Source organism: Filicampus tigris, chromosome 4, assembly GCF_054856515.1.
Source record: "Filicampus tigris isolate MCC_2025a chromosome 4, RoL_Ftig_1.0, whole genome shotgun sequence".
NCBI classification, from domain to species: domain Eukaryota; kingdom Metazoa; phylum Chordata; class Actinopteri; order Syngnathiformes; family Syngnathidae; genus Filicampus; species Filicampus tigris.
In genome coordinates, this window is record NC_141220.1 from 20,501,531 (window position 1) to 20,524,607 (window position 23,077).

Consider the following 23,077-nt stretch of genomic DNA (forward strand, 5'->3'; position numbering starts at 1 on the left):
GTTGGTTGAAGAGGCTCAGAGGAGTCGTAGGCACGACTATAGTCAATGTCTAGGTGGTGAACGCTGCGCACAGGTTGGCAGCGGGATAGAAATCTGTGCATGAATAGGACAGCTCTTCTCAGATGGAAAGACATGTCCACAATAGGCAAGGCAAGATGATTTCAATCTATATTTGATTGCATTTGTAATGTTAATGTATGTGCCCATAAACTAAGTTGTATCATCAAAACATCAGCAGTCCTAGACAGAAGCATTTCCATTTCAGAAGGAAACTGTGATAGATGGCGCAATGTCGAAAAAAGGTACAACAAGTTCAACAAGGAGAATGGGAAAGAAATGTTATGAGCCTAGACAGCAACGCCTCATGCCTCGAAATCTATACGAGCAAGAGAAGGTACAAAGGAGGAAATGTGCACCTCAGGAAAAGGAGAGTACAATGTAAGCGGGAAACCTCATTAAACTTGTCAAATAAACGGTTCTGTCCTTTCACTCCCAACACAGCCTAGTGTAGTACTCATCAAGTGCAGAAATATTCTACAAAACAGACAATTGAAATACCTTAATCACTACTGACCAGGGTGGATTATTTCCCCTGCAAAGGACAGGACCGAGATCTCTGTCTTTTGTGATTGTGCATGGTTTCACAATAAAGGCCATTCATCTACTCCCTCACACTCGTCAGATTGCTCACTGCTGTTTACAGAAACCGTAGGTCAGAATATAGTCCGACAAACACATAAATACAGTTATTTTTTCGTCAACAGTTCCACTTGGATGGCGCTCTGCACTCTACTGAGACGAGTATTCTAGTAAATATTCATGGTAATCATACACTGGGATACAGCACATTCACTTGGACCAATTTTAGTTACTGTCAAACCAATTGTCTTATTTAAGCTTTATTCCAGACATCCTACGTCCGCAGGTAATCCTTTTAGACACCCCCCTCGGCAGTAGCATTAAAATCTTAAAATGTGATATTTTTAAAGCATAAGATACCCCTTGGATTTGGCAATTCCATGGCCCAAAAATGGATTAAGTATCCAAATTTCTCCTCCAAATTCCCAGATGCCGACAGGGAAACAGGATGTTGCTGTTTTAAGCACGAGATGGTAAAAGCAACATCTTCATTTCATGAAAAGGATTATTTAAGGCTGTCGCCGGAGGGGCACCACTCATCACATCAGGAAGGTTGTAGAAAAACGATGGGGGCAGTAACTTCCTGAAAGAAGGAAAGAACAAGTCAATAATGCCTGGTGAAAAACGCTGATGCCGATACTGTAAACACAGGAAGGGGAAAGGTATTTCTGGGAACGTTAACGCAGATGGGGCCATCATCATCATCATCATTATTACCTTTATTGAGCGATTAAGTTTCATAATACTCAGGATATACAATTGAAAAATTGAATAATAGTAATGTTCAAAGGGAGTCGGCTGAAGTGTGAAGCTTATAAACGTGGCACGCCCACCGCTTTCCAGGATAACATCAGCCATCAGTAGAGAGAGATTGACAGATAGATATAGATAGATAGATAGATAGATAGATGATAGATAGATATATAGATAGATAGATGGATAGATCGATAGATAGACAGATATATAATGTCTTTAGAGGCAAGCATGGCGACTCTGCCTCCACCCACTGCATGGGCAAGTTTTACTAGTTCATTATATTCCTTCACTTTGAGATTAATCAATATTCCTTCCAACAGACCTTTGGAGAGAATTAGAAAAGCCGCTAATACACAAGACAAACAGAATGTTATTTCCAGTGAATCGCTCTCCAGAGGACGCACGATAAAAGAGGAATGTAAAAATGTCCTCCCAAAAGAGTATGCAGATTGCATCTCTCACATTAAAAAACAATTACTCAGCCTTTGAATGTGAAGGAACCTTCCAAGCCTTTGGTCCATTTGTCTCTCGTACAGGTAACTTGCTTATATAAACTGCTTCTCTTATGAACACAATGGCGTCCCAACTTTGCTATAACAAGTTATTAAAATCAAACACAAGTTGAAATCTTCCTCAAAGTTTGGCAGCTGTGGGGTTACCGAATATTACTTTAAATGCCAAAAATGTCTTGGACATTAGTATTTAAAGTCTTTCCAGTTACTCTCAGACAGAACATTAATAACTTGCATTAATTTAGGTTATTTCTACTAATGATGGCAGGAGATGCACGGACGAGGATTTGGAAACCATGAAAATTGAGATGAATGAATAGAAAGTCATTACTTTGACAGCATGTAACCCAGATAGAATATATTGTACACACCAGGATGAATATGTATGACTTCCTGCATATGGCTGCAGGTGCGTCACCACAATATATAATAACGAGCTAATACAATCACTGCATGTGAGAGTTGAATAATGTCATCATTAAGTCTTCCCATGCTAGGCTAAAATTCACTTGTTTGCTTTGTTTCCCCAGAGCAAATGCTGAAAATATTGATGAAATATGAACCATGGACAAGAGGACTTACCTTACTTAGGTCTAGGCATTGTCAGGGTAATAAGATCGACATTTCTGCTCAGTTATGAAATTCACTTTTGGCTGGATGTTGTTAAGTATCACATCTCAAGACAAAAAAAAATGGTCAAGAGACTGCTCATGTCTTGAAAATTCTCAAGGACCCACTGTATGTGTATAACTGTATCCATAAAATCATACGACCCCCCAAAAAACTTTTTAAAACTATATTTTTCTGTTACATTTGATTTGTTACTTTATCATCAAGAAGGAGGGACCAGAGAAAATGCCATTTTTATGGTACTTAAAGAGGAAGTCAACCCACAAATATTTTTTTCAAGAATATGTTCCATGCAAACCCACTAGTTGAAACAAGGCATTCTGATAAATATTGCATTTGTGGAATATGAGTTAATCCATCCGTTTTTAGCCATCTCTGGGGGTGGCCATTTTGTCACTTCTGTTGACTGCAAATTACATCACAACTGCTCAGGGCTGACCTGTTTTCTGAAGCTGAGCTGTGATTGGTCGTTACCTGAGCCCTGTGCACTTGTGATATCATTTTCAGTCGACAGAAGTGACAAAATGGCGGCCGCCTGAGATGGCTAAAAAGGGGTTAACTCAGATTCCACAAACCAAATATTAATCAGCCTACTGGGAACATATTCTTGAAAAAACATGTTTGGGTTGATTTCCTCTTTAAACTATTCAGTATTTTAAATAATATTTAGGAATCCTTTTTATGACAGCTACTGTTACATTTTGTTCAAAGTCAACCAAGGCCATGTTTCATGTATATTTTTCATTAATTATTTGAACAGAAAATGTCCTCCAATTCTTTAATGATCCACATTAACCATTTAATTTTACAAAGAAAATGGCTTGGGTTTGATTCCCAGCCAATGTCCAAACACCCACGGACAGTTTCATCAGGAAGGGCATCAGTGAAAAACAGTGCCAAAGCAATCATGTGGGTGAGTCGGAGTCGAGAAGGAAAGTACCCGCCTTGAGAGAAAAGCAAGTAGGAAGTAAATTTTGGGAATCCCTGAGTTTGAGCATTGATTTGGTCCAGAAATATCTCAACGACTGAATGGCTTCCCATGATTTACATTCGTTTTGCAGAGCGGATTCATTTTTATGACTTTCCTTCCTCTAACTTGTGAGCTGCTTTCAATCATAATTGAACGGCAATTTCTCTTCTTTGCAATAATATGGGAAGGAAATAGCTTGCGTATAAAAAAAAAAAGTAAGTAAGTGCAGGAAAAGGCTGCTTTCACTGGTGTGTTCGTAGACTGATATCAGCAAAGTTTTTAATGAGAGGCTTTCATTAAGACCTTGATGAAATCAGACTTTTCAGACTGAGACGCATCGGTCCTGCACTTTAGTGTTCATTAAAACCCACGAAGCGACAAAAAGACGGCTAATTAGCGTGCCTAATTTAGCCTCTCAAGTGTGACGCGATGCTGCCCCATCAAAGACACATTAAAAACATAATTACAGGGTAAACATTTGTATTTATCCTAGCTCAAAACAAAACAATTTTCTTGTTTATTGGGTGATTATTAACATCTGAAGTATGGACATATTTAGCTCACTTGAATCAAATGTGAGGTGGACAGCATGGAAAAGTGACTTTTACATATTTGTTATTGTAATATTTGGTTCTCTGGTGGGTGGCTGAAAAACCAATCAAGTGTGAAATTAAAAATCGAACTAAATCTTTTGTTAGCTTTCTGTTTTGTAACATGTCTGTGAGTGAGCCCTTCCGGGCTGATTCAAGACACACCAACTATTAGTGTAGTATTCCAAATTGAATCTGTCAAAATCACTCATTAGTTTACAAGAACAAACACGCCTACTCCCCAAAGCCCTACTACGGCAGCTTTTAAGGGACAAAGGGGATTGTAAATGTTGTAAAGGTCACAATAAGTCACAGTAAGTAGAGTGGGTAATAAATAAAAACGAGTATTATTGACTCTTTTTGTGACCTGTAAATCTGTCTTTTATAATAACAAACTCAGATTACCCGTCGTATTTCACTGTTGTTTTATTACCCTTATAAAGTGTACGAGATATTTTTCTCCTTTGCAAGTGGAGGGTGAGTGAGGCATGCTGAAACTCGTGAAATGTTCGAGCGGCATGAAAATATGACGGCCCTCTGGGGATCAACAATGAGAGCGGACTTCTATTACACTTCCCCTCAGTGCTTTATTGATGTAACACCAACACACAACTAACATTTTCTGTACAGCCTCGAACGACCAGCAATGCCAATTATTAATCTCAAGCAGTGCATCTGTTTATTCACAAGGGCAATGTACAACTGAATTTTAGCACCCTACAGTTAAAACAACAGTAGTCCTTGGACAGAGGCCACCACTGATTTGCAGTTGGCAGAAAAACTCAAGTAAGTGTCACTAAAAATCACACTCGCAAAACAACAAGCCGTATGGGCTCTGTTTTTATTCCGTTTTAGTTGAATGGCACCTAAAACTGCCATTTTCAGTCACTCGCAGCCAGGTAGGTCAAAGGCTGCAGCAATTTAATTTGAACAATTACAAATGTGCTGAATGCAAGAACTCTGAATGCTGTCTGCCAAGAAAAAAAATGACACAAGCTGACCTATATTTCAGTTCACTTCCAATAACCCTGCGAAAACTGGTACAGCAAATGTTGACTGTTACAGTCATCCAGTCGGTTCAATCATAAAATGATCTGTTATTGGCTTGACTGTAGATCAGGTTGTTGTGGTTCTCCCTAAAATAGGATAAACACAGCAATAATAAGTCCTCATTTTAGCATTTTTTTCTCCTTTGCGATCATGGTGAGCAAAGGTTGGCAAATTCTCTGATATATCTCCGACATATTATCCTGACCGATTATCCTGTGGTGTGGGGTGTGAAAAGACTATTTCCTGATTCCACGATTGTGACATGAAACAGAATAATATTCAATTAGAAAATATCCTGAAGCTTGCACTGTTTCCTTGTGACAAATTCAAGATACTGTCAATATAGAGTAATAATATTGTCTTGAAATGAACATTTTCAACCAGTTACGAGTTAGCGCCTCTACAATTGGTGAAATAAATACTACAGACTTGCTACTTGGGCAGATAACTTGCTAACTAGCTTGGCTAACATTTGGCTAACACAAGGCCACATACAAACACACTCCAGACAATGGAACAGTAGATATTACACAGGCAAGCTAATATAGCGCCAGACAGATTTAGTTTAAAAATAAAAATAAAAAAATAAAATAAAAGGGCTTTACGTTAAAAAAACGCTATATTGTTCCTTTGGGATTGATTTTAAAATATGTGTAAAAGTGCTGAGTGGTGGTAGTGATTCATTCCAAACATTTGGTACATATGATGATAAAGCTGTTTTACCAAGTTCTGTTCTTGTTTTCTGAGCAATAAGAGCATTTACTGTTACAATACCTCTTGATTTTATTTAGAAAAATGTAATTATTTTATTTTTACACAGCTAATTCGATGGGAAAAAGTTGTTGACACAATCACTTTTAAAAAATTACTATACCTAGTATAAAGCTGTAATTTCAATATTTACGATACTGCAAACCTGCTGAACAAACACACAGACACACAACACAGTGTTCTGATCACCTGTCAGTCACAGAGTGATGCTGCATTGAGTGGGAACTGAGCTCACACCAGCTGCACAAAAGTCAGCTATGTTAACCGCTACATTTCCAATGACCCCCCCATTGTAGTCTCCAACTCTCGAGGTCAAAGATAAAATCTGTACTTTTGTACACTCTCAGTATTAGTGGAATTAATAGAGCTTCACTTTGTACTTGGCTGTTTAGCATGGGTAAGTGCATGCAATGTTAAGGGTATTATTTTAACACAGCCGCCCTGCCTAATGTATTTTCCCAGCACTTTAATGGGTATTATAACGCCTACACACTGACTGTATAATGTAGACTTCAACTTTGAAACTTTTTTTTTTTAATGTCAAGATGTTGCTGCATTAGTCAAAAGGTCTACTAAGGCTTTTATAGTCACGCTTAAGTGGAACAAACATGTAAATGATTGTCAGCTTCGAAGGGAAATGGGTGCAGAGTGTATTCAGACGTGACCAGTGAGCTATAAAGAGACCCGCAAGACATTATTCACATTTCTCTACCAGCTTGAATTCGAGCAGTGTAAATTAGACACGTTGGAAAATCTCAGAGGAGACAAAAGAAAGGTGCGTGAGAGGAAAATAGAGAACTGCGAGGATTCAAAATGGCTCCAGGCAAAGCATCGAGTAGGAGGTGAAATATTTCGAGGAGATTGTTTCAATGGGCACACTTCAAATCTCATAGTCATTAAAAAGCCATGAAACATGTCAACTTCATTTGTAGCTTTGTGGCTTTCGGGGTCATGAAAACAGCAAAACTGTCAGAATCCAAACAAGCTTTTCCATGTCAATAGCAGCATACCAATTAGCCTTCAGCCTTAGAAAAGACAGATATGCATTGGAGGTGGTTGAAAACAGGACTAGGAGGACGGTGATTTATATGACAGAAAACTGACTGCCTTGGGCACCATTGATGGTCTGCTTGATTTGTGTAAAAGGTAACACATTTGCTTAGCTTACAACAGCTTGGATCTCACCTGCATGCTATTTGATGTTGTAAAGTGGAGCTAAATACTGTAAGCTGAGACAATGCTGTAATGTAATTAATTCTAGCCTGGTAAGCACTTGGACTGACCCTCACTGTTGCAGGTTGGTGAATGTCTGATGCATATAATCAGCAAGGTCTGCAGAAACTGGATAATGATCACGATCATTTGAATCAGGTGGGTTGCAACACAGTGACATGTAAAATAGGCAGGACTTGAGCACCCTCCCATCATTGCTCCTCCGTCCTTGCTCGTAAAAATAATCATCCTCCGACCCCGTCATAATTCATAAACATTATGTAAAGCTCATTAGCTGGCTAATTTCCTATTCACTTCCACTTACCTGCTGGGAGTATCGTGACTAGATTGAATTGTTTACAACTGTTTTAAGTGTCAACCAACATAGCATCTAGCTGCACCAGACTACTTTAATTTAATTCCATTTGGAACATGAAGCATAAAGTGGATATTTTTGGTCCATCTCAGGGGGCGGCCATTTTGTCACTTCTGTCGACTGAAAATGACCCCTGAGCAACTGTAATGTCATTTTCAGTCGACTGAAACAGAAATGCGCACACTGAGATGGCTAAAAACAGGTGGATTTTGCTGCTTAAAGCGGAAGTCAACCCAAACATTTTTTTCAAGAATATGTTCCCAGCAGGTCCACTAGTTGAAACACAGCATTCTGTTTGATTTTGCGTTTGTGGGATATAAGTTAAGCAGCAAGATACACTCGTTTTTAGCCATCTCTGGGGGCAGCCATTTTGTCTTTTGTCAACTGAAAATGACATCACAACTGCTCACAACAACAAATCACGGCTGACCCGTTTTCTAAATAAGAGCCATGATTGGTCGTTGTGAGCAGTTGTGATGTCATTTTCAGTCGACAGAAGACAAAATGGCCGCCCCCCCAGAGATAGCTAAAAACGAGTGGATTAACACTTATTCCACAAATGTAATATTTATCAGAATACCCTGTTTCAACTAGTGGGCTTGCATAGAACATATTCTTGAAAAAAAAATGTTTGCATTGACTTCCACTTTAACTCATATTCCACAAATACAATATATTAATCAGAACGCAATGTTTACACTACTGAAGGAACACAGAAGATATTGCAAATATTTTTTTTTGAGGGGGGGTTGAATTTGTCTTTAAGGACACACATGAGATAGGATATTTGAGGTCTTGCACTCAGGCGTGTGTTGACGTGCGCCTTGAGGCCAGAGAAGCTATCAAGACAGGCAGCAGGCGGGTAGAGTGGGCTTCTACATTGCATCTCGTCTTCGGCGAGCGTGAAAGAATCCGTTCGATGAACATGCCCTTGACAAAGACGCAGACTCTGAGTCGCCCCTTGATTATCACAGAGCCCTCCTCAATCAGATGCTCTGCGAAGACCCAGCCTGTCATTGTAGGAAGTGTCAAGTACAGCAGATTGCAGGCAGCGTGTCTGAAGCTGACCGAAAACCACAGTAAAAATGTTTGCATAACTTTGCGGACAGAGAGGCCGAGAGCACTGTAAGGAAGAATAAGAACCTTGTTTGGAGTTAACCATACCGATGGATAATGGTTACTTGTTTGTAAGTGCTTGTGTGTGTGTGTGTGGGGCATAGCAGACAGGCGCCATTGCGCATAACAGTGTTGAAATAGATAGTGCCACTTTGTCCTCTTTAGAGCTTTGGGCTCACGTGACCAAATTAGAGTACCTCATTGTCGGCCATAAGAGCGTGCACATCACAGAGAGAAAAGTGCAAGAACGGGATTCTACTTTTTAAAAATGTATTTATCTTTTTAATTGTAACATGAAGGCCAGTGAGCGGACAGGCGCTGTGCACTGGTATGGGCACTTTAAGATTTAAGTTCTCATCTTTTTGTGTTTGTAGATAAGACCAAGATGAGAAGTGGCCAGTTTTTTTTTTCTTCTTTTAATATATTTATCTTGTAATCGTATCTTGATCTACAGTATATTTGAGTGAATTGATCATGTTTCACACAGACTCCCGTTCATCTTTATGTGGCCCCTACTGGGAAAAGTTTGGACATCCTTGTGTCAGTGGATTATTCCATTACACAGTGGCATGTGACACTGGAGCATTGCCTTTAGATTTGGCAAAGCACAAACACAATATTTGGATCAAGATCATCACTGCAGCTGAAGTCATGAGGTGAGTGCAAAGTAAACACAATTGGCCAGAGGCCAAGCCAAGACGGGTGGTTGGGGGCGGTGTTCAACAAACCAAAACAAAAAAGACCCGTCGCTATCCTCGTCTCACATTTCCAGTGAGTGTGCCAAACCAAGCCTGCCAGGTGACTCACAAGCGAGGCTCCCCGCTCACCTGAGCTCACCAGTTGTTGCTATGCCAACGCAAGATGTAGCCACAAGGCATGACGACCCCGTGCACGCCCCTGCTCCTTGCATTTGCTCCCAGCTTTCTCTCTCTCGATGACGAACAGACCTTATGAATCATGTCGACTGAGAAGCAATGAAATAAACATGAGGTTCCCACCGAAAATGACATTTTAACAGACTCGCAACCTTTGACGTACACCAGCAAAATCGATCAAAATAGAAGAGCTGCAGTAACCAATTTGCCTTGACGATATCATCAGCCACATGATTACCCAAGTCATTTTTGGGCCAAATTGTGATATTTGCGTAACTTTGCACTCCTTCGCTGCTGCTTCATCCTGCCTGTCTGTGTATGTCTTTGGCCTAAGTCAGTCCTGGGCAAAGTACGGCCCGCCCACAGTCTCTGACTGGCCCTCACAGTGACCATGAAGTCAAAGTAAAGGTAAATTATTGGATGCTTTTATTTTGAAAAGTGCACTTTTATTTAACATGCACACATGTGGACGCTAGTACAAGCATGGCAACAAGCAAGAGCTACAACTTGTGTCTGGTCTGCAGTGTTGCCAACAACTGACTGACTTCTTTGCTATATTTAGTGACTTTTCAGTCATCTCTTTGACTTGGGCAGTTTTGATGCTACAAACAAAATGGCAGAAAGCACGAGAAAGACGACTCGGTTGTCACAAGTGAAGCATTAGCGTTTCTCTGATTTGTTTTCATCTGGTAAGTTCATGTTTCGTACATTTTTAAATACACTAAATATAATTTAAATCAATCAAATGGATTATGAATTATGCATTTATACTTTTTTTTTCTAGCAACTAGCTAGCAAAGACTAACAAACACTGCTGATGTTTCTTCTTTCTCGGGGAAAAGGAAAACTGATTAAGGTTGAACATATAGAAACAATTTGGTTAATGTTGAACTTTGGTTGGATTATGTTTGCATTTATGGGCTATTTTACCTTTTGCTAACTTGTCCACACATCTGGTTGAGTGTTTTGCTACAATCAAATATGGGCTGTACTTTGACTGCCTCTGCTCTATCTTGTTTTTCTCATTTATTAATTCTAATTAAAAGGTGGAAAGCGCTAAAAACAAAACGATTCATCGTTGACTCCTTAACAACTTAAAGGGATATGTATACTTTTCTTCTTTATCCCTACTTTATCTGCAGCTTTCACTAACTAAAGAGGAGAAGGGGTCTTTTATAGTCTGAGCTGAATAAAGGAACTGGCTTCTAGTATTGCAAAATATGTCCAGCTATCTGGCAGGGTGTATTCATCGTCAGCCAATCTCACATTTTGAGCCAGGGAGTTGGCACGTTACTTGTTGAGAATGAACAACTCACTGTGGTTTAACAAGACTCAGTTGAATAAAGGAGGTTGTGTATTTCCTTTGTTTATTTCTGTAGAATGACAGGATGAATTCCGAAAAGACACACAATTATCATATCATGACATTTGTTTCATGATTGTAGAGTGCTTTCCTGGACCCAAATCATGATTAAGATCAGATCTGGGCATTCCGCCTAGCCGATGGACCGGTCCGTTTATCCGCCTATGACGGACGCCCATTTTGCCAACGATAAACGGGGAGAGAAAAAAAAAAGAAAAAAAAAAAAGACGGATTAAGCATAAACGCAAGTGAATTTTAGCCCATCTATGTAATCGTCTATAACCTCACATTGATGATTATTGTTTCGTTTGATGCAGGTAAGTTTGGTGCTTGATTACTGTAGACAAAATTGCGGATAAAAAACGGGTGGCGGAAGTCTATAAACGGACCACAAAGTTTTAGTAAAATGCCAATATCTTAATGCTTAAGACATTGAATGCAAATATGTAAACCATACACCATAATACAGTGGACCCCCGCTATTTGCAGTAGGTACATATAATTGAAATACTGAATTGAAATGCATATTTAAAAAAAAAAAAAAACTTCATAAAATTCTGATAAGCGTCTCAATTTCCTTTTTTACTTTGAAAACATTTTTAGGGGTGGGGTACGCCGGGGTCCACTGTAATATAAGTATGAAATATGAACAATTCACAGTTTCTGACAAAAAAAATGGTGTGAATGCCTAAGAGCTGACATTTTTAAGTTGGAATTCTTTGAATTGGTCAAGAAATGTGGAAAGCAAAATTACAATTGTCAAATTGAAAAATTAAGAGTGTGGGATATGGGGAATGAGGGAATTATTGGGATGTAGAAAATAATTCTTAAGACATCTTTAAAGAGCTGAACAGCTTAAAGTTGGATTCTGAAATTAAAAACCGCTTTCATTAGATGGAATAGTCCCCCCCCCCCCATGGAAAATGGAATTGTGGGCAAAGTGGAAAGTTTTGACGCAAGGAAACTACGTTGCCTGCATGTCCTGGATTTTGTGATGTTTTTGAACATTGGTTTGAAATCAGTTGGAGAAACCTGGAATGAGTGCAATGTGCTCTTCAGCATTCAAACTATTAGAATGGCATTTGAAAATGGTCACAATCACATCTTATATCCTATAAAAACAGCAGTCAGGCTCAATAGTAGATCATTCATAGCGTAAATTGATTATGGAAAATGCCAATTACGGCTCGAATAGATCGCGGATGGCCAGCTGGGTTTTGGACACAGACAAGGCAGGGTACAAACAACCAGTAAACACGTGCTTGAAGAAATGCATCGAAACAAGACTGCCCCCTGGTGTCGCATTGAAGAATGTTAACATCCCGCCATCATAGTCGAGGAACACTCCTACCCGCTGCAGCCTGTCTGCTGTCACGGGCGTCGCCGTCTTGTTGTGCAGCGCTTCCAGCTTCTTCCTGTCGCACGCCAGGCACCAGGAGGATGCGTTGAAGCCCAGACGGGAGCTGTCCCTTTGACCTTTCCTCTCCATGCGCGCCTCGCACAGTCCCACCTTCCAGCGGCCTTCGTCCGCCGGCACGTCCACCTCCCAGTACCAGCGACCTCCTTGAAGGCTGTGCTTGGCCAGCACCTGCGGAAAGGAGCTGAAGCGAGCATCGTGATCGGCGAAGGCCCGCTGGGCCTCGGTGTAGGTCACCCTCCTGTTGTTATCTGACAGCTGCAGCTTGGGATGGGCCGTATTGGCATCAAAGGTGGGGACAGTGCCGTCTGCGCATGAAGGGGGAAAAAAAAACGACTTCTTAGAGAATCACATGACCTGCCTGGAGTCAGCCAATTTTAGGACTGCTTCGCTGAAACTTCTGAAACCATTGACTTGATTTGGACTTGAACTGCATGACTTGACAAGTCTTGCCTGTTCACGGTTGAAATTCTGCATTTTAAAGATAGTGTGCGATTTGTATTGGAGAGCCCCACCCACACCCATTGACAATTGTTGCTGTAATAACGCAGGACTTGCTTGACGCCTAAAAGGTAAAGACTTCAGACTTACGTCTACTTATGCACACCTCTACCTTAACACTGGCTTGTCGAGGTGCAATGATTAAATTGACAACTAATCAATGATTAAATTAATTGATCATTTATTTTTGATGATCGACTATTCGTTTACATACCTTTTTTATTTGAAATTATCAAAATGTTTGGAATTGCTGCTTCTCAACAGTAAATATTCTCCTATTTCTGTAGTCCTCCATGAAAGCAGACTGATTATCTTTGTATTGAATCAAATAAAACCTTTGATTTTACTTTGGAAAAACCAAACCAGAAAATTGAATTATAATTTATGATTTTTGCATTTTCTGCACTGTCAATTTGTAATAATGTCCTAATTTTTAATAAAGGGATGGACATAAAAAAAAAGTTTTTCGAAATGATTCATCATTTTGAAACAGCAGCCACAAAATTGACAGATGAATCCATTTTTTAAAATAAGTGTTCGTTGCATGTTAACGGTCTTGGTTTTAATAGCTTTGATCATAAATCAATGGAAGGCAATCAATTCTCACAGAACACTGCGTAGAGCTCTTGGTCCTTGCTCGGCTCTGAGATGACCACCGAGTCCAGACGTTTCTCCGTCCACCGCTTCAGGCAATTCAGCCGCGCTTCATTCACGTCCGCTGGAGCTTCCAACTGATGCACACTTTCTATGTTGCTGCGTAGAGGCAACATAAAAAACATATGAACACAACTTAATTGGGCCAACAAATGCAATGATTTTAAACAACTGATTTTTTTTAATTGTATGTGAGAAGCCCCAAGGGTGGGGCGGGGGTGCTATTGAGTGCATAGTATGTGAAGTTCAGCACAACTGTTGCATAACATTTTTTTCAATATCAATTTTTTTTTTCCAGTTACCTTCCTGCTCCATTCACAACAGCATGAAAATGAATGGACAGAAAAAATAAGTTAACGTGATGTGAGTGATACGTCTATGTCCCATAAAACGGTGGGTGGCTCAAATGAGAATTCCTAGGTGCCACTTTGCATCAGATGGAGTAGAACCACAGGAGCGTTCACTCAGACCCAAGTTTGAATGTTTTTATGAATCAACGTTAAAAACTGCTTTCTCCTCATACCTTTGATTGAGGTCTTTTAAAGCATTTTCAAAATCAATCCAAATGTTTTTTCATTTACTCGAGACGTTTTCGTAATTTGGGGAAGTTACTTTTTATTTCTTTACTTTGTTTTTGTTTTAGTTCTTCTGCTTGTAAATTCTTTTAAATGTTTTGTACTTTTAGTCATGTGAAACACAATGACTACGTTTACATGCAGTCAATAACCCTTTTAAAACTGAATATTGGGCTAGGTCCTCAGTCGATCAGAACTTTCCTTATGTCAATTCAAGTAATGGTGTCGAATTCACACATTTCCATACAAGCCTCATCAGACCATGTAAATTGCTATTAAATTGTTTCAACAGTATACTTCTGTTTGTATAGTATATTCTGTTATGAATGAACTTTGTTTCCATAATAAGGTAGAAGTGAATGACTTACAGATGGGGGACTTTTCTGTATTCCTGTGACAAAGGAATAGAATATAGTCATGTTTAGCTATGAGTCATACATACAAGTCATATTACAACCATACACACTCACCATAATGAAAGCTTGATCCCTGATGAGATTTTCACCCTTAGCATCAACCAATGTCTCCAAGGTGTGAAGGCCTTCCTGGATGGACTGCAAGGAGTTGTGGAGGTGTCTGAGCTTCTCCTGCAGGCTCCCCATCACTCGGCTCTCCTCCCGTTCCACACATCCCAGCGCCGATTGCTCCTCTTGCTGCAGGGTCTCCCTGATGGCTGCGTACTGCTGATGCACATCCGCTCGCGCATCTTTCCAAACCTCCTGCAGTTGCGCAAGAATTGGTTTCATAAATAAAAACACTGTTTCAAAACCGCGCATTGTCTGAAATTTACATTTAATCGATCATCTGAGACATTAAAGAGGGACAACTGTGGGGAAAACAAATTACAAATTTAAGAAGGGGTAAAACACTACATTTTTCATTTTCTGTGTCATTGCAGCCATTTGCCACAATCAAATAAGATTTAAATATGCAAACATTTCTGGGGGGTTTTCTGTCAAGATGGGGTGCTGAATGTACATTAATGAGAAATGAAATGAACTTTTTTGATTTTGGCAAATGGGTGCAGTGACACAAAGTGAAAAATTTCAAGGGGTCTGAATACTTTCCATACCCAGTGTATATCATGGGAATAAGACAAAGAAGCCAGTGTCACACAAAAACAGCGAATGATGCAAAAGACGCATGTATGATTTATTTTCTTACTTTGAAGGCTGCTTCTTTCTGAGTGAATTCAGTCACTTGGTCTATCACTTGCTGTTCCACCCTCTGCAGCTGCTTGATCTCCCCTTTCAGGTTACCCTGCACAAAGGCACGCACGCACACGCCTACCTTATTGCAGGGACTGGTAACCACCCGTAACAATTTTCATTCTCTTCCAACTAGGGCTGAACAATTAACTTCAAATCGACATTTTAGTTTTCATTTATATGCATATCTTACAGAGCTGGGCGGGACCCTCCGGCCCGGCCGGATGCCCATTTTGGGGGGCGGAGGGGTGGTGTGTGACAAATTTATAAAAATGGCTGGACTAGGCATGGCCGGAAGTGGATTTTAGTCCGGCCCACTAATCGGCCCTCATGCGTGCGACGTTCTCGCGAGGCGGCCAAAAATCATCTCAGGATACTCGGTGAAAGGCTTCTTTTTAGGCTTCTTTCTATTGCCGCGTCGGCGTGAGCGACAACTGCTGTTATAGGGATTGTGGTAATGCAACCCCCCCCTCCACCCTCCTCTTGTAATGTTATGCCCCAGTTGCAGGTGGGAGGCGTGGGTTACTTGATGTGACAATGAGGAAATACAAACACGCTTGAGCGCACGTTGCTGTCTCGCATGTTGCGAAGACATACAGTTTCCCAGACGGAGACGGATTAGGCACGCAGCTCTTTGCTGCTGCTGCAAAGCCCCATCACTCAAAGTAAACAAGCTACTCACCCACGTTCCCCCTTAGACGCCACCCTCCAGATCGTTTTTGCAATAAAATGAAATGCATCGTCTAGTCATCTCGGTCCCTTTATGGATGTAGCAGGCACGATATGCATTGTTGTCGCTGTCCCGACTTGTTTCAAAACAATTTGTGTCCACGAGTATATTCAGACGCTAGCACATCAAGGTGGAGTTCATGCACATTTTCTGGTGTTCACTACTTCCGGAAATATGCCATAGCAAACCTGCAGTGTATAGTGGTTTGCTGGTATGCTTTTATTTTGAAGGCCGGGAAGGAGGGGACGTGTGCAAAATAACTTGACTATGACTTCTGCGACTCTTCTGTATAATTATTGGACCCAAATAATTATACAATACGACAAACCCAACCCCGGGGCTCCCAATGCAAGTAAGCATGCAGTTGGGTAAATACTACAAACAAAAAAAATCGCAATTAGATTATTTTTCAAACTCGTTCAGCCTGAACGTGTACACTGAACGGACACACAAATGGGGCAATGTGTTATTGTAACTCTTGTCTATTTTATCGGGGCGAATGACTTGGTGGACACTTATAAACACGCAGCCCCAAAATGGAGCTGTTATTTCCCCTTGCAAATTGCAGCCCTTTGCGAATTGAAAATTTCAGTCTACCACATTGCGAAAGTACATTTCAAATCTTTATTCAGCCCTCGTACACGCTTACCCTGAGCTCTTGCTCGGCCTCCCTGACGCTGATGCAGACGTGGCCGCGGTGGGAGCCGATGACGGTGCACACTGTGCACACGCAGGCGTCGCATTGCCGGCAGTAGATGCGGTTGATCTCCTGGTGCTCCTGGCACCTCCAAAAAGAAATGTCCTCCGTGGGTGGAACCAGTGTGTGACTTTGGAACACTGAGGACTCCATGTGGGGACTCAGATGCTCGGCACACATGGAAGCCCCGCACACCAGGCAGGTCTTCACCGCCGACTGAATGACACCTTTAGAACAATAATCGCACGGCACCGGGCCGGTATTTTTGCTCGCGGGCTTGGCGGATATGCCAATCCTGCTTGGAGATCCTGAAGCGATAGCGGCATGCTTGGGGAGCATCACAGGTGACATTCTGTGTACAGGAGACAGTGGTTGCAGTGAAGTAGAGGACGCAGTAAATGAATGGCGACTGGCAGCGGAGTCGCTTAACACTTGGCTGTCTTGCTGGGGTGCAGTGAGAGGAAGGACGCCACATAAATCTAATTCAGTGTAGCTGTCGGAGTCATCCGGTTCCACCCTTTCATACGGATTATGTTGCTGCGAGCTTCCTTGCGTCACACTATCATCGTCGTCATCATCATCTGTGGAGATTGTATGGACGTCACACTCAGAATCCGGCCCGTTCTCTGTTGCCTCCGCACTTGGGAGGTTCTCTGCTGTGTCCGAAGGGGAATTTAAATGAGTCTTGATGACCGCTGACCGCTCACTTGTCGATGGCCGCTTGGTGTCAGGCTGCCCCGGAGCAGGATCACTGGCCTTTCGCTTTCCAACGAGTCTTCCAAGGAGTCGGCTGGCCAGTGTGGGCCTTGTTAGCGGCGAGCCAAATTTGGTTGTTGGGGCGTTGGTGGACAGGCCTGGAAATAACAGAAAACCAAGAACCCACATACTGCTGACCTTCACCTAGGCTTAAAACAGAAAAACAAGCAATAGAACAATAGACCGCTTTAAGAGGAAGTCAACAAAACAATTCTTTACAAGAATATGTTCCATGTAGGTCCACTAGTCAAAAACACGGCATTCTGATTAATATTGTGTTTGTGGAACATGATTTAAGCAATGAAATCCACTCGTTTTTGTCCATCTCAGGGGGCAGCCATTTGCCACTTTCTGTCAACTGAAAAAGGCATCACAGTTGATTAGGGCTCGGATAACGATCAATCATGACTCAGCTTCAGAAAACAGGTGAGCCGTGATTGGTCATTACCTGAGCCCTGAGCAACTGTGATGTCATTTTCAGTCACCAGAATTGACAAAATGGCCACCCCTGAGGTGGCTAAAAACGGGTGGATTTTATGAAGACGCATAGAACATATAATTGCAAAGAATTTGGGGGGTTTGGCTTCCCCTTTAAATGGAACTTGGACATGCCTTTGTTATTAGGTGTGAATATTTGTCTTGTCAGTCCACATTGGTGGGGATGGATGGAATTTTATATCATAGTCAAAACGCATTGGATGGACAACATATGGTCAGTCTGGGGTTAGTGTGTCGATTGTCAACATGAAATAGAACATTGCTTTTAAAAATACTGTAGGTTTTCGCAATTTGGGGAAATAGCACTGAGGGGTCAGAACTAGACTGAATTTCAGTCTGAATCCTTTAAGTTATATACTAAGGCGAAACCTTTGTTTGAAAAAAAAAGAAATACGTCCATCAGACTGCTTTAATGTCTCATATTCTTTGTTCTAAAATCCATATGCCTCGCGAGACACATGCAGGTAAATCTGTCCTTTGAATTGGCCGACCATTTTAAGACTCGTATATTTGTTGCGTAAATTTAGCAGTTTTATAAAATACTAATGATAAATTTTAATTCTATTACCTTAAATGGTTGATTGGTTTTATTGATAATTTGAAATATAGTACGATTAACTGTAGTTTTAAAAAAAATGCTTGTCATTAATTGCAAATAGTATGTTTATGTTTAACTTTTAAAAAAAATGACTTGACCCATTTGTCCGTTTTAAAAATCCAAATTAAGTTGCTTCCATCCTTGACGATGCAGCAGTTCCCATTTATTTAAAACATTTATTTTCCGTAAATTATCATTAGTAGTGAAAGTGAAACCGTTCGAAGTAGCTTACCGGGGCTGCTGGCGGTGGAAAGCAGTCGACTGCTGTTGTTTGGCGGCCATAACTTGCTGTCAAACGGCAGCGTCTTGTAACTTGTGTTACACTTCCACTCCGGACAACGGAACGGCCCGTCGGGGTGAATACTCCACAAATCCCCGATACATCGTTGGCAGAAGCTGTGGTTACATTTGAGGACGACGGAGTCCCGCGTTACCTCGTTACACAGAGGACACTTACGCGGAGTTTCCAGCGCTGCCCCCATGTTGTTGTATGTTTGTGAGAAGCTACTTCCGGGATGGATGACGATTGGAGGAGGCGGGGCTTAACCTTTTAGAATCCCTCTTCCTACTATTCTTAACCCTGTAATGCCTGACCCCAGAGATAATTGACAGAAAATTCTGATTGAACCTGAAACCTTTGACTCTAACAAAATCTAAAAAAAAAAAAAAAAAAATGTAAATATGTTTTTCCCATGTGTAGCATAAATGATACCACAGGCATTATGTGCCATTCTAGTGCATAAATGATAACAAAATCAGCCTATTTTTGCAAGCTGCTACCTTTAACAGCAACGCTTTCGTTTTATTAGTAAATGTAGTAAGCGTGGAAGACGTTTGGACTCTTCAACAAGAACTTTGGCCTCTTATGTCAAACTGCTCTCTTAGTATTTTATTGTTAGTTACTATTGAACAACAGTAACCTTGACGAACATCAAAGTCACACATGAAACCACTTTGTCCAGTACGACCCACATTTTGAAGCCCCATTTATGAGGTTTTGCTGGCATGTAAACTTTCAGATGAGATCTGTCAAGTCCGACGAAAGCGGACGTACAGGAAAAATGTGGATCCCAAAAACGCAGAAAAGGACAAAATCGTCGAAATAGAAAAATCTTTAATTACAGACTATGACCGACAAAGTTTGAACAAAGGACGCTGGCGAAAACAAAGCCAGGGAACATCAAAATAGGAAACACAAAACGCTCGCACAAGGCAAGGAAGAATTGACAACCGAAAAACAAAACGAGATTGCAAAAACTCCAATAACACGAAACACAAAGCGCTCAGCCAAAGTGACGAGGAACAAAAACTTTATATCACAAAACCTTACCAGAAGAATCGAGAACAAGATACGAGAAAGTGACGTCTAGAAAACAAGAGCTTGTGCTGTGAAGGGAGCAAGGTCAATAATCCGACAAGACGCGACGGTGAACAGAGTCCTTTTAAACCTGGGTGATTTTGATCAGCTACAGGTGCGCAGCTGAAGGGAAACGCCCCCCACTCCAGCTGGGCAGTAACAAACAGAGAGAGAGAGAGAGAGAGAGAGAGAGAGAGAGAGAGAGAGAGAGAGAGAGAGAGAGAGAGAGAGAGAGAGAGAGAGAGAGAGAGAGAGAGAGAGAGAGAGAGATAGAGAGCGAGAGAGAGAGAGAGCACAGAGCAAAACATGACAAGATCTTCCTTTGAATGGAACCATGATTTCATCAACCGCATGATGTTCTTCAGGAGGTACAAGAAGACGTTGTTCTTGTAGTTTTTACGGCCCTTTGCATCTTCAGACACACTGAGGTTATCTTGAAAATGCAGCAGTGTCAACAATTTCTCAAATCGATCACGAGACATCACATCAGCAACTTTGGGGTAGGCTAATGGGTTTCCATTTCCCAATCGGTTCTGACATTGTATCAAACCCATGAACATATACATGCTAAGAACCTGCTCAATTTCCTCGGCATTTGTGTTTACTGTTTCCTCCTTTCTGTACAACTGAACGAGTTTGTTTGATCTGCAACGAGCTGTATCATTTCATCAATAACAAACCGTTTGAATTACATGTAAGGTGTAAATTCAGATCTTTCTTCAATGGCTTCATCGGCACGTTTAAAAATGTTTACATCTGGTGGGTAAAATTCTGCCTTTCTCCACATATTCTCCTTCCTTTTCACTTTTTTATTTGCAGATTCCTTTTTCTATTAGCTTGTGTCACTGTTGGACCCCCTTCTTCTGTGCTCATCTGATCACCACTTTTGTCAAACTGGGCAGCTGTATGTGTCTTTCTCCTCCTCTCTTTACTCTTCACTTGGATTCTTCCATGCCTTTTTGTTGTCCGTGATGATGTTGGACCCTCTTCAAGCCTCTGGTCAGACATTCCATCTTCATCACTGCTCCTGTGGAGCTTTCTTTGTCATTTTGGGGTCCAATCCTTATCTAACACTTCGTCATCTGCAGGCATCAACCCCTTGTGTAAAAATAATGATTTAATTTGAAGGCATTGCACACACGTTGAATATACATAAATACATGTTTAAAAGAAAACGCAAGACAAAAATGTATTTGCAATAATATGTTCCACTAATCTAAACACAGTATTCTGATTAATATTGTGTTTGTGGAATAAGAATTAAGCAGATCACACCATATATTTTGTCGTACGTCTCTCTGCTGCCCACTGAAACTGGCATTAAATTGCACTCTGGCTCGTCACGTCACTTAACCAAACCCAAAAAAGGTTGAATGGCTGTATCTCATTTTTTCAGTCCCTAGCATATTAAAAAGGCATTTTGACACAAAACAGCAGTGCAAAAAAAAAATATGGTTGTCATATCTATTTTCATTTCTAAACAAAGTGAAACTGATGATGTTTGCACCAGAGGACATTTATCCAAATGCATTAACCTAACCCTGCCATAAAAGAGACAATAATCCACAATTTGAACATTGAACTAACACATTGCTGTTGCTGCATGAACTCAGTTGGTGATCTAATGAAAAGCAGTCAACTTAATATGAAGTTATTGTCCATGTGGCCCTGTGGGGGCACAGAACGACTCCCATGATGCCAACGAACCACACACAAGCAATCAGCCAGAAACCACTCACAAGCATTATTGCTTTCACTGCAATGAATCCCCTATAACCCTTGAACTAACTATATATATATTCTTTTTTATGATGAATGTCATGGCTGACTGAGCAGCAGTTGATGACAGTGTACTCTAGTCCAAACGTGGTATCTGATAAATCAATTTCCTTTTTAATCGCCACTAAATTCTTGCCCTAATGGTGGTGTGGACATGTGACTTGGCTAAGACTATTGTTAGTTGCCAGTGAACTGCTAAGCTTGCTTAATCTTACAGGCGAGTTTTTGCTCCTTATTCAAGGGAATCCTGTCTTATAAGTGTTTTGGTAAAATTTAATATTTCATATGACGTGGATTTTATTCATAATTTAAATGAGTTCCCAGGTGACTTTTAAACATGTCTCTGGCATTGCTTTTGTCAAATTACCGAAGGATCAAGAATTATAGTTTACTTTCACGTGTCCGCTCTCTCTATATCTTTTTTTTTTTTTAATTCTACTGGACTCTGTATGAGTGGTCCCGTTTCATGCAAATTCGCCACTGCTCACCGTGGGTTACCTTGATGACTATCGCTATAGTGAAAAGGCAAGCTGCTATCTATCCAGAAGTACAACCAGCAGCTCAGAGACTGTATTTTCACTCATGGAGGCAGCACAGCATCTGCAAGTCTCTAAATTAAACTTGTAAATAAGTGTGAAATTCCATACATGATCCTTATTTATTCTTCGTGATCCACCGCATAGTGAATAAATCCTTCTTAAATTAGGAACTAAGTATGTCGTACGGCTCAGTCCCCCTGGAACTGAACTCCCTTGATGGAGTAGTTCTTCAGGCTATGAGACTGATTCAAATTTTCCACAGTTTTTTATTACAATTGGGTGGTGCACACCGAATTGAATTTTAATCGTAATATATCGATTTACACTACAACTGCATACTCGGACTTAAATAAAAAGACAAGAGTGATAGAGTCAAAATCTTTATTGTCTTCATATACAGTATTCTTAAAGGAATCTCTTAAATTTCTGTGTGATAACCCCAACGGGTTTTGTCTATATCTATTTACACAAGACAGGTGAAGCTAAATCCATTTCATCTTGACTTGATGCATAAGCCACACCATTAGATGACACTGCAACCTGTTACCCTGTTTGCACTCACTAGTTAGCTCATGGGTGAGTCAAAGAGAAACACAAACAGCTAAAGACACGTTAAAATAGATACAACAGGAAAATTGTGTGCGCGTGTGTGTGAGTACTCTACGCAGAACGCGACATATTCACACGAGCGTGCACACCTGTGCTCATTCAGTCGTACATTCACACAGCAGCTACACGTCCTGCGACAGGCGGTCCTCTAACAGCCCCATCACAGTGTAGATACGAGAGTTAAATACTAAAAACAACAGAACCGATCAGCACTGTGCAAAGTTAGCTAGGCGGGCATAGAAGGGATTGAGTCCTATAGCATCTTCAATTTTCTGTACATACTATATTTGTTAAATGCA

General features: G+C 40.8%; 1 protein-coding gene across 2 annotated transcripts; it reads right to left on the minus strand.

The window, feature by feature from the left end:
- Positions 1 to 10,847: 10,847 nt before the first annotated feature.
- LOC147148889 (tripartite motif-containing protein 14) lies at positions 10,848 to 19,067 on the minus strand. Of its 2 annotated transcripts, none has more exons than XM_086029511.1 (7): positions 18,727 to 19,067; positions 16,595 to 17,496; positions 15,172 to 15,267; positions 14,478 to 14,726; positions 14,376 to 14,398; positions 13,386 to 13,531; positions 10,848 to 12,585 (listed from the first exon to the last, which is right to left on the minus strand). In XM_086029511.1, the coding sequence occupies exons 1-7, from the start codon at positions 18,974 to 18,976 to the stop codon at positions 12,041 to 12,043; spliced, it is 2,211 nt and encodes a 736-aa protein (XP_085885637.1). In that variant the 5' UTR covers positions 18,977 to 19,067; the 3' UTR covers positions 10,848 to 12,040. The 2 variants fall into 2 exon arrangements, with proteins under 2 accessions (XP_085885637.1, XP_085885638.1); XM_086029512.1 differs by having other exon boundaries at positions 16,595 to 17,547; positions 18,727 to 18,866.
- Between the last annotated feature and the right edge of the window lie 4,010 nt (positions 19,068 to 23,077).

Excerpts from the sequence above, each read along its gene's own strand:
- LOC147148889 (XM_086029511.1), bottom strand. The coding sequence starts at position 18,976 with ATGGGGGCAGCGCTGGAAACTCCGCGTAAGTGTCCTCTGTGTAACGAG. Across the intron at positions 13,532-14,375 it reads TACAGAAAAGTCCCCCATCT|CAACATAGAAAGTGTGCATC; the intron begins GTAAGTCATTCA and ends GCCTCTACGCAG. Across the intron at positions 12,586-13,385 it reads AGAGCTCTACGCAGTGTTCT|ACGGCACTGTCCCCACCTTT; the intron begins GTGAGAATTGAT and ends CTTCATGCGCAG.